Source organism: Anomaloglossus baeobatrachus, chromosome 1 (assembly GCF_048569485.1).
Source record: "Anomaloglossus baeobatrachus isolate aAnoBae1 chromosome 1, aAnoBae1.hap1, whole genome shotgun sequence".
In the NCBI taxonomy this organism is placed as follows: domain Eukaryota; kingdom Metazoa; phylum Chordata; class Amphibia; order Anura; family Aromobatidae; genus Anomaloglossus; species Anomaloglossus baeobatrachus.
In genome coordinates, this window is record NC_134353.1 from 615,489,078 (window position 1) to 615,501,939 (window position 12,862).

Consider the following 12,862-nt stretch of genomic DNA (forward strand, 5'->3'; position numbering starts at 1 on the left):
TCTACATCTTTCACCACACTCGATGGCTGATTTAATCAGCCATTAAGTGCTTCTAACAGCTGCAGGTAGATAAGAGAGCCACCCGTGGCACTTAACCAGTTAAATGCTGCTGTCAATCAATGACAGTGGCATTTACCACGTGCAGAAAGGAGGTCCGTCATTTATCCCACCCATCGGCGCACCCATCTCATAATCATGGATCATCAGCTGTAGATCCGTATGACTTTCATCATTATGATCCTGTGAACACCGACCTGTGGCCAGCAGTCAAAGGAGACTGTGATTTTTGCTGTGCAGAGCAGTGATGATGCTGATCCACTGCTCTGTATAATGTATAGCACAGGCGATAGAACAAATTGCAGCTTCTAGTCTCCTAAGAGCACTATTAACTAAACTAAAAAGTAAACAAAATATAAAAAACCCACAAAAGTTCAAATCCCCATTTTATTGCCCCATTAAAAATAAAACAATTAAAAAAATACACACATATTTGATATTGCCGCTTTAAGAAATGTCCGATCTATTAAAATAGTAAATAAATTATTCTGATGGGTAAATGGTATAAAAGAGAAAAAAAAATCAAAACACCAGAATTATATCGTTTTTTTTGTAACATTGCAATAAAGTGCAAAAAAGCGATTAAAACATCGCAGTTACCCAAAAATAAAATAATAAGTGAACTCTTACTTTACCTGGGGAATCATATTCCCAGGTCGGTTTTACCATATATTGAACATGGTGAAAAAATATATATATAGATAGATATGTATATATATATATGTATATATATATATATATATATATATATATATATATATATATATATATATATATATATATTATGGCACTTTTTTTGCAGCCTCACCTCACTTGAAATTTATTCTCATTTTCCAGCACACTATGTGGCAGAATGATTTGTTTCATTCTTCACTTTCATTCAAAGTACAACTCGTACTGCAAAAAAATAACCCCTCATATGGCTATATTGATGAAAAAATTAAAAAAAGAAGTTATGGCTCTTGGAAGAAGAGTAAAAATGGAAAATCGCTCAAGGATGAAGGGGTTAAATAAAGCTTCACCAATTGTGAAATTGCTGTTTATTTTATTTTTTTAATTCTACCCTACTTGGATTTTTTTTCTCCATTTTCCATAACTTTTTAAAGCTATAACGTATTTGCACACAGAAAACCCCTCTTATAGCTACAGTATATTGACTGAAAAATAAAGAGGTTATGGCTCTTGGAAGATTAGGAGGAAAAAATAGAAAGCCAAAAAATGGAGTAATAATGTAATAAATTAAAAAGCCAATGTGTTTATGCAGGTTCTGGTTTCAACATATTACGTTTTGCTTGGAGATCTGAAACTATGCATTGCTGTATTTATAGACTAGTGCTACATGCCTTTGGAGGATATTTAGTCTTGTTGCACATCAGACAAAACAATTCCACTATTAATAATACTCCCTATGGTTGGGAGTGGTAATAGAACAAGAAATTGAGAAATTCATCAACATTGAGGAGCCCAAAATCTGCACCCTGCACATGATGGAACGCTCTCCGACTGAACAGCTGCAATATCCTGGCTCCATCCAACGTGGACTTCTACTGGACTGACATCACTCTACCAGCTAATGATTACACTTTTATACCTGGGGAAGCTGAATTCACACCTTTATTAGAGGATAATCTCACCCTAGTACAAACACATTCGACTATCATATCAAGTATTACAATAATGTGAGATTTATTGAACCATTGGAAATGTTACATAGACCAGTTGGTATCTTAACATACCAATAGTTAATGAAGATGTTATTACTGACCTGCCAAGACGTGTGAAGAGTTCCAGGTTAGATTTTTGTTAAAGCAAGATCCAACTACATTGATAAATGTTAATCCCGTAGAAGGATAAAATATGTAGAAAGTGGATTCTTTAAGCACAATCTAGTTTGTTTCTCAGACTAGGAATGTGGACACCAAATCAACACTTACGTTTATATTTTAAACCTGTATTACATTTCCCAGTTTCTTTTGCAGTCCACTAATGTCATGTCACATAGTATACACATAGTAAATGTAGAAGCACTTAGTTTTCATGGCAAAAAAAAAATAAAATAGTATACAAACATGCAGTTGGTACACTAAGGCCCCCTTCAGACATTAGTGATTCCAGTATGTGTGACGCTGTTTTCACACGTACCAGAGACACGGACATACATAGACCTATTAAAATCCATGGGTCTGTGCACACATCAGTGATTTCTCACAAATGTGTCCATGTGGTACACACACGTGTCCATTTGTTCCTCACGGCGACAAGTGGTGTAATCCGTGCGACATCAGTGTGACACATACCGGAGAAAACACATGTCTTTGAAATAAAATGAATTTCTATACTCGCCCGTCTCCAGTGCTGCTGTCTTCGGCGCTGCTGTCTCCAGCTTAAGGGCCCGCTCATTATGCTAATTGCATATTCACTGCACCGCAGACCTGGAAGTAAGTTTGCCCGCAGCGCCGTAGACATTAGCACCACAGACAGCAATGCCGGGGACAAGTGAATAAAAAGTACCTGCTCTCCGTGAGCTATCACGGATAGCACATGGAGAACACATGTGTGCCAAAATCACGGCACACAGAGGGTCATACGCACCTTCAACACGCCCATGAAAAACGTGTGTGTTTTTCACTGACAGGTGAAAGAGGCCAAAGGTAGTAATAAAAAAACATACAGGGCACTTACCAAATATTTAAGCCTAAAAAGTTTAGCCAAGAAAACATATAATCTCCTCCAATAAAAATTCCAATGTAGGCGGTCGATACATTCTAAAGAAAAAAATATCATACATGTAGTAAACAAGGTATCACAATACACACTGCATTACTTATTAAATAGATATCTTCAACCTGATCAGACTGGTTTACTAAGAGCTTGTGCGCACGTTGCGTCCTGTCCATTGCAGAAATAAATGCATCCTCTGGCAGTTTCTGATTTTGACATTTTTGGTTTTTGTTAAAAAAAACACAATAAATACGCATGCGTTTTGACCCCGTTTTCTGTGCGTTTTAACCGCTTTAGACTTCAATGATAGCTAAACGCTGCCAAAACGCACAAAATAATTGACATGCTGCATTTTTAAATGCAGAGGTTTTGTCAAATTTTTGACAATCAAAATGCTGCATTTCAAAAAGCATCGTGCGCAGAGATTTTGTCAAAATCCCATAGATTTGGCTTGAAAACCAAAACTCATGCATTTTGACAATGAGATGCTGCGGCTTAAAACGCTGCAGAAACGCAAGGAAAAATGCAACTTGCACACGAGCCCTTACTCATAAAATCCAAGTCAAAAAGACTGTATAATTCTAATCATTTAACATCAATCTCTCCCCACCTACTTTGCTGGACCACCTCCTAAGTGCCCCTCCTCCCTTATCCTGAGATCTCGCACTACTGTCACTAAGGCTGGGTTCAGCAGACATTGAATAAACAGGCCTCGATTCATTCAGAATGGCATTGTACATGTAAGTCTCAATGAAGGGGCATGATTAGTAAGAGGAGGTTGGCTTATTGAAACAGGTGCATCTCACAAGTCATGTGCCCTTCGCCTCACCAGAAATCTTACCTCAGTTAGAAAATGGAGTAACATTTCTGGTCTAAGATGTGCCACCACTAATCATGAATTAGATGGATGAGCGATGCCATGCCTCTATCCTGCTCCAGCTCCGCCTACTTGGGTGCGCTGGATAAAGCTGGCATGAAAATGACAAAAGTCCCAAAAATGTTGTGCATCTTTGTGTTGCGCCAAAAAAATTGCAATTTTATGAAGGTGTTTTATATAAACACAGTAATGAATTGTGCTCTTGGACTCTCACTTTTTGCCTGAACTCATATTAAAATGAGGATTATACAACCATTCTGACAAGGATTTAAGAGACCTAAGATCTATTTTATAATGTATGCAGTTTATATTAGGATATATTTTGAAAACTGGTAACAGATCATCTTTAAAAGGTTTATACATTTTACATATATATGACATATGGCCCCTGAATCCATGTCCTGCAACAAACGCATCCATCCTGGACCCAGAAGCCATCATGCAAATGTAGAACCCCACTTCTACGGTGGTTAAATGTATGATGTCTGATGTATATTATAGTTGTGTTTTACAATAATGACTGTGTGAGTGGTGCTGAGCCAGTACTGTGGTCGGTGCCATCTAGCGGCTGAGAGTTTATAGTGTTTTACTGAAGAATGTGGTTTTATAATAATGTGTATTTTATAGTAATAAAATGTATAATATGTTCTGTGTAATGTAAACTGTAAGAATGTTATGCAGAAATGTTAGCTAGATAGGATTGGAGCAAGTGAAGGTTTAGTGTGTGCAGTATAGTAGGTACCTCCCTGTTGCTGAGGTCATGGAAAGCTAGGACAGGAGAGGGGTGACAGAAAGCAGAGGGTTGGCTGGTGATAAAGGCCTGAAAGAGATAGTTATGCAGAGGGGTTCTGGGAGTGTGGACAGTGCTTTGTAACTTGGGCCCATCGGGGAACCTGGAGGTATTCTCCAAGTGTCCGCAGCCTATGGCTCACCTCGGGATGGGCTTAGTGTAACCGTCCGAGGCAGCGATTGAATATGGGTAGCCGCAGAAACAAGAACCAGGACATGTGGAGACTTAGGCTCGGCCGCTGGAAGGCTAATACCCATGGCGAGCACAAACTATAGTACACATTGGACATCTTACATTTAACAACTGTAGGAGTGGGGTAATCTGGCCACCTCCTACACAAATGTGAACTGCCCTATTAAAAATGCTAACAAGATAGGATATAGCTTGGCTGTCTCATCCTATGAACTAAATGCCTCAAGAGGACTGAAATACTGATAGTATAATGATGCCACAGAGACACATAGATTTGTATCGGCTCATGCCATCTGTGCTACTGGTAAAAAAAAATTGACATATCTCCATGTGGTTCTCATGGATACAAGCTCCATTTAAAAACAAAGACATGAATAGCACTATAGGTTATAATGGGTACGTGTGGTATCCATGAAAAATACGGATGCCAAATTTACCAGAAACACGAAAATATGAAGGAGGCTGGTCATAGGAAGCTGAATAAAGTTATACTTTTACTATCTGCAAGCCAATGTCTTATTCTAGAGAAATCTACGTTTTTCTTAATATGTAATTGATTTGTTAAAAGTGAATCTGTCAGCTGACACAGGCTGTCCATACTATGGGCAGCATGTGTCCGCACTGGCTCTATGATCAAAGCTAGGTATGTTTGCTTCCATAATACTGTGGGTTTCAGAAAAAACATACTTTACTAGCCAACCGGGACCAAGCTGCACTGTAGACTAGTCATATATGTGGGTCCCAGACAGCTTCTGCCCGCCCTCTCCCCTGGATTTATAGGTCTCTGCCCACGTGTCTCTGCCATAGGGCTGGGAGAAGCCATCGAGTACTCGACGGTATGACTAGTCTACACAGTGGTTTGGTCCAAGGTGGCAATTAAAGTATGTAATTATACCTTGCTGAGATAATATAGCCAGTGGCTGACACATGCTGCCCCTAGTTTCAATATGTTTAAGCTGTCATGTTCCATTTAAGATATATTTTGGACGGACAAAGATCTCACGGAAAATCTGCCTCCAGTGCTTATTTTAAATGAATGAGGGTGTTACCAGCATGAGATATGTAATGGCTGACAGTCTGCTCTCCTGATCTACGGCTCACACTGGTAACACTTTCTTTCAATTGGCCCATAGAACTTAACAGATCATTTACATATTTAAAAAAATGTGGATTTCTCTGGGATAAAACATTAGTTCACAGATATTAAGGTATTATTGTAGTCAACTTTGACCTGCATGCCTATATTGATGGATTAAAGGGAACCTGTCATCAGAAATTTTGCTTTAAACCTAATTGTTTCCCCCTCTGCAGCTCCTGGGCTGCATTCTAGCAAGGTTCCTGTTGGTTTTTTGCTCCCTTTTAGACCAAATATAATACTTTATAAAGGTGTACCTTTTGGGATGCAAATTTTCTAAATCGTCCATGGGGGCGGGCTCTCTGGTGTCCGTTATGTCCATCCTGCCGATTTACGACGTCCCCCAACGAGATTATGGGCGGCGCTGTGATTATCATTGCAAGTGCCCACCCATAATCTAGTGCACGCGCTTTCCTCTCTGCCTCCAGCGTTCTGCGCAAGCTCTGGCCGTAACCGGTGGTGTCCTGCTCCGATCCTCCCATCTATTTCCTGCTACAGGGAAAGATGGGAAAGAGGGGACGTGCGGTCATCTGGCCAGCGCTTGCGCAGAATGCTGGAAGCAGAGGGGAAAGCGCGGGCACTTGCGATGACAACACAGCGCCGCCCATAATCTCGTGCCTGCGCAAACGTCACCAGCGGTCACACTGTGCACGCAGTGCACAGTCCCGCTACAGTGGCACTGTGCATGCGCCGGACCACGGGCTCAGTGGGCGGCATCCTGGAAGTATGAAATACTGCGTTGGGGGACGGCGTAAATCGGCAGGAGGGACATAACGGACACCAGAGAGCCCGCCCCCATGGACGATTTAGAAAATTTGCATCCCAAAAGGTACAACTTTATAAAGTATTATATTTCGTCTAAAAGGGAGCAAAAAAACAACAGGAACCTTGCTAGAATGCAGCCCAGGAGCTGCAGAAGGGGAAACATTTAGGTTTAAAGCAAAATTTCTGATGACAGGTTCCCTTTAATGGGGGTGACCCTACTGACAGACTTTATTATTCTACCATTATGGTTGACATATAGGTCTTATTGATTGGATACACCATAAGTGTTTGATTCATGGGCATGGCTGGAGAAAGCACAACAGAAAAAGTTATTCAAGTGTAGAATGATTTACCTTGAGGGCACCAATGACTGTGGTTGTAAGGGCTGAATTGTAGTAACTGCAAAGTACTATCGCATAAAGAAGTATAAACCTGCAATGAAGAAAAGTAGATTATATTAAGAAATGGTGGGAGAGAAAGATAAACGTTAATTGATCAACATTAATTACATTACACAGTAGTTATAAATTAGTGTATAGGTGATATTAGGCCTAAAGGCCCCGTCACACGCTCCGATATATCGTGCGATCGCATGAGCGATTGCACCCACCCCCATCGGTTGTGCGTCACGGGCAATTCATGCCCGTGGCGCACAATGTCGTTAACCCCTGTCACACGTACTTACCTTCCTAACGACGCCGCTGTGGGCGGCGAACATCCTCTTCCTGAAGGGGGAGTGATGTTCGGCGTCACACCGACGTCACACAGTGGCCGCCCAATAGAAGCAGAGGGGCGGAGATGAGCGGCCGGAACATCCCGCCCACCTCCTTCCTTCCTCATTGCCGGCAGGACGCAGGTAAGCTGTGTTCGTCGTTCCCAGGGTGTCACAAGTAGCGATGTGTGCTGCCTCGGGAACGACGAACAACCGGCGCACAGAAGGAGGAACGACATTTTGAAAATGAACGATGTGTCAACGAGCAACGATAAGGTGAGTATTTTTGCTCGTTAACAGTCGTTCAGAGCTGTCACATGCTATGACATCTCTAAAGATGCCAGATGTGCGTCACGAATTCCGTGACCCCGACGATATATCGTTAGATATATCGTAGCGTGTGACGGGGCCTTTAAAATGTAAAATTTAAAGCAGACTAGTTCTTTCACATAAACCTGGTATAAATGCGTGGTCTTGCTGCCCTCATCCTACTCAACCATCCCTGATTCAGTGAGACTGTCCGGATAGGAGGGCTCAGACCCAGTGTCCCGACTTCCTTTCATCTCTCCTGGTCAGCTCCATAGTGCCTTTGCCTCTGGTGGCAGGGAAGCCATCTCTCTGCATGAACATAAATTAAATAAACAATTTTCTGCTTCTCTAGTCTCCTCAGGACCTGAACTCACAATCTCCCCATACATAGAAAGCACCTCTACCATTGTCCACATGGAGAAATATGGGAGAATTTGCTGTATTGCAGGCAGTGAATGCAGAAGCAGATTATACGGGTACTTAGAGATACATCTGTATATCTGTATATATCAATGTATTTCTATATACCTGTATTATAGAGGTGAAGAAAAAGTCAGATTTATTTGGTCCAATTAAACTCCAAGATATAATGAAAACCAGTTACAAAAACATTTTGTTTTGTTTTATTACTCCCCCCAGGACTCAAACTGACAATCATCAACATTGTAAGCAGCAGTTAAACATTGAAGCCACAGCTTCTGGTAATGTCAGAAGGAGAATTTTGCATACTTGAAGCTGCATTGTTTTCTTTTTATAAACTTACAAAAAAAAACCAATTAATGACATAATAATGCGCTAAAAAAAAAAGAATAAACATCACAAATCAGAAAATAAGATGGTGTCCCTGTAATTATAATGACTCAAACAAAACAGCAATTAGATTAATAATGGTGATTGGTAAATGGTGTAAAAATGTGGCATGATTATTTTTCTCTATTAAACGCCTTAAAAAATGTAATAAAAATGTAACGTTGAGGCCATGTTCACATGTAGCATAAATGCTGTATTTTTTCTACTTTTTTTCTCCAGGTGTCCTCACCACACAGCATAATAACAATCTTCTCTGATTGTTGCATGTTTGTGCATTTCTTTTATGCACTTTTTTTAAGGCTCCACATAGAAGTTTATAAATGAAAAAAAGCACCAAAACTGCCAAAGCTACAAGCATCTTTAAACGCACCGAGGACGGAGATCTCATGAAATCATATCCACTTTGCTCGGACATTTAAGCCGCATTCACATATATCGCAAATGCTAAATTTTTCTGCTGCTTTTTTTTTTTTGTACAAAAATTCTATAACTGTCCAAGCAAATAATAAGCACCAAAAATGTCCATACAGGTCAAACTCATCATAGACCACACTTTGAAAGATCAATTAAAACATCTCATGCATTCAACCATAAATCATGGTTGAAAAAAGTGAGAAGGTCTGAATGTAAATTCAACAATATTTTATTAAGGTTCAAAATAGGATAAATAGATACAGCAAAGGTGCTTCTAAGATGTTAATATATACGGTATTGCACAAAGGGACATAGTAAACTGACAACACAGGTTTACAAATAAAAATAGCAGCTAATAGATTACTAACTAATACGGCAATGGTTCAAGAATTGTAATGTCTTATTATATTAGACACTAATAAATCATGCAGTGCATATCATGTTTATACTGCATGTATCATATACTAACATAATCAATTAACCAAAAATCAGTGCCCATGTATATTTGGTACAAATATAGAAAAATGGCTGTAAACACATGCGACCAAAATTAGAAGAAATTCCTCAAAGGACATAGACCTTGGATATTGTATTCATTACAACCATACAGTAAGTATAAGAGTGTATACTGTGGCCATAAGAACAGCTAACGTGATCACCATACAAGACCAGTGGGCAGTGAAACAGTACCCATAGTCACAGCTTAGTAAAATAATCATATACCTGCTGAAACACAAAGTCCTGGTGCCTGGTTCCCCCAAAGCGTCCTTAGGGTGAGTGTCCTGGGCTGGGGACACTTCCGTTAAATAGTAATTGGTGACCAATAGGGAAGTGGGTGTTGCCGCAGCTGTGCAGTGCATGTCGTCATACAGCACCATTGTAATTAAAGTACTTCCGGGACGCGCGATCCTGCGTCATGTAACGCTACCAGTTCATGTGGTATGAGAAACTGGCCATCACATGAGGCAAGTACAGATGCGCGCTGGCCGCTTGAAATGGCGCTGGCCGACACATGTGCACTTAATAAAATATTGTTTCAATATAAAAAGAGAAAAGAACCAGCACTCACCAATAATTGCTGTGTAACACTCTGGTTTATTTCAAATCTGGAGGGCACATGCTGCGGCGTTACAGGGAGGGAAAAGCGATGGTCAGCACACAAAGACGATGGCCGTTTCGCCCCTAAGGGTGGGGCTTCGACGGGTCTGTCCTGGAAAGACCCATCGAAGCCCCACCTTTAGGGGCGAAACGTCCGTTGTCTTTGTGTGCTGACCATCGCTTTTCCCTCCCTGTAACGCCGCAGCATGTGCCCTCCAGATTTGAAATAAACCAGAATGTTACACAGCAATTATCGGTGAGTGCTGGTTCTTTTTCTCTTTTTATATTGACGTGTCGTCTCCTGATCCCTTTTAAATAAGCACCCCGTAGCTGTAACTCTACACAGTCCTCCCTGGAAGTCCTGCACTAATACACAGAGCTTCTCAGCACATTGAGTGCTCTCTGTGTTCAGTGGTCAGTGGTCAGTGTTTTAACTGGATGTTTCCAATGAAGCAGTGCCCTGTTTTTCCTTCTATATATTACTTCTGAATAAAATATTGTTGAATATATATGTAGACCGTCTCACTTTTTTCAACCATGATTTATGTATGTATGAAATGTTTTAGCTTTCCAAGCAAAGTAGATATGATTTCGGGAAAACAGGCGGTTTCACGCCTGCACCAAAAATTCATCAAGTAAGAGGGAAACAGCACGACAAATGCAGTAAAAATGCAATAAAGAGAGAAACAATAAAAACAGTATTTATACAGAATGTGAATACAGACATACAGATACCAAAAAGTCAGATGTCTGCCTGCTAAGGCTATGAATGAACGAACAAAAAATAAATCCATAGGTCCCAACTAGAGATGAGCATGATGCACTGATCTGATGACATTACGCCAACCATGGCATATCAAAAGCTGAGAATGGGATGCCAGAAGGTAAGAGATTCATAGCTTACAATCCAGTTGCCAGGTACCTTTGATCTGGACTAGAGTTACGTGAATTCATCTGCTTATCTCTAGTCTCAACTATCCTGAATACAGCAGACAGTTCTATATTTGGGTCTGCGCTCTGCAGTCTCGGGTGTCTGCTGAATGTCTCTCACTGCTATGCCCCTTTTACATCTCCTTCTACAAGGGCAGAAAGAATTGGCAAATGGGTGTGGCTTAGGACTCCTTCTATATTTCAGAAGTTAAGAAGTATGTACATATGTTGCGCCCCTGAGACTCCAGTCGCCACAGGGTACTGCATCTCTCTTAAGATGTAGCACTCATCACGGGTAAGGAGAGGTTAATTGCTGATGATTCTAACATTCACAAACCACACACAGTCAGGTGCCTTCCAACTTGGGGGGATGGACTGGGGTAGATAGGGGGTGGCCATCACGAAGCATGGGACTTTCCCGATCACTAGGACAACCACCTGGGGGGAAGGCACCACCTGGCGAAAAGGGAAGGAGCATCTTGACACATAGCCAGTTAGCCCCGGGCACAGCTTGGAGTGAGAGACACACCTGGGAACTTGGTCCAATCTTCTTTTACCTCACACTTATGGGAGCGCCATAGGACCCGTGGCTTGGAGCATACAGCTCAGCCTGGCACGGGATTCCAGGGTCTTTGGTGAGTGCAGAAAACACCCGTGACCCATTCCATATTCCACATACACCTGAATTGGAGGGACCCCGACCACAGAGGACTCACAGTGGGAACACCAACGGGGACCTTGAATTGCTCAGGATCGGCTGGGGCCCATCACGACGGTGACCGTCATCTTCCGTGTAAAACCAGGACAATAAGTAAAGAAAACCCTGAACCCTCAGAGACATGAGTCAACAAGAACTTTAAGGCTATGTACGCACGTAGCATAATTGTGCGTCCTGCATCCCCTGCACAATCTATGAAGGTACAAATTCCGTGCACACGATGCTTTTTTGAACGCAGCAATTTGAGTGTCAAAAATTTGACAAAATCATTGTGTTTAAAAATGCAGCATGTCACTTCTTTCGTGCGCTTTGGATGCTGCTCTCACTCGGTCTATGGGAGAGGCAGCATCCTGAGCACATGAAATCCGCATCTATGCTGCAAACACACTGCATCTACTAAGCAGTGTTTCGGCAGCGATTTGCAGCGCACATGGGCTGCCAAATCGCTGCAGAAATTTCAGCATGTACGTGCGCGTATAGCCTAAGGGCGGCTTTGCACGTTGCGACATCGCACGTGCGATGTCGGTGGGGTCAAATCGAAAGTGACGCACATCCGGCGTCACTTTCGACATCGTACTGTGTAAATGCTAGATGATACAATGAACGAGCGCCAAAACGTCGTTATCGTATCATCGTTGCATTCACCGACATTTCCATAATGCCGGTGCCGCGACAGGTACGATGTAGTTCCTCTTTCCTGCGGCAGCACACATCGCTGTGTATGAAGCCGCAGGAGCGAGGAACATCTCTTTACCTGCCGCCGGCGGCAATGAGGAAGGAAGGAGGTGGGCGGGATGTTTACATCCTGCTCATCTCCGCCCCTCCGCTGCTATTGGCCGCCTGCCGTGTGACGTCGCTATGACGCCGCACAACCCGCCCCCTTAGGAAGGAGGCGGGTCGCCGGCCAGAGCGACGGGCGCAGGGCAGGTGAGTGCATGTGAAGCTGACGTAGCGATAATTTTCGCTACGCCAGCTATCACACAATATCGTACCTGCGACGGGGGCAGCGATGTCGCAACGTGCAAAGCCCGCCTAACACTAGACTCCTAAGAGTCTTGTAGGAACAATGAGAGGCTTATTCCCCATTTATAAACACGATATCATCTTGTCTGGATGAATTTTAAGAAAATTAACACATGCTAGGTAGGCACTGACAGAGTCCATGTCGTCACAGGGAGATACATATTTTATCATCAAGCTTGATAGCCTTGATGACGTAAGCCCAGAAGAAGGCTCCAGCATGTTAAATGCTGTGAGGGTTAATATGGCGTGACAAGGCTGGGTTTATGAGCAATCAGAGAGATGGGTGGGTTTGACTGCTCACATATTCACGC

The 12,862-nt window shown here is 42.1% G+C and overlaps 1 protein-coding gene across 1 annotated transcript in view; it reads right to left on the minus strand.

Annotated features, from left to right (window-relative positions):
• SLC35D2 (solute carrier family 35 member D2) overlaps positions 1 to 12,862 on the minus strand; it is a 188,266-nt gene that overhangs the window by 61,406 nt on the left and 113,998 nt on the right. Inside the window, exons 10-11 of the mRNA XM_075340476.1 lie at positions 6,891 to 6,969; positions 2,740 to 2,822 (exon numbers count right to left, since the gene is read on the minus strand). Of these exons, the coding sequence (XP_075196591.1) occupies positions 2,740 to 2,822; positions 6,891 to 6,969 (162 nt within the window). The remainder of the gene's footprint in view (positions 1 to 2,739; positions 2,823 to 6,890; positions 6,970 to 12,862) is intronic.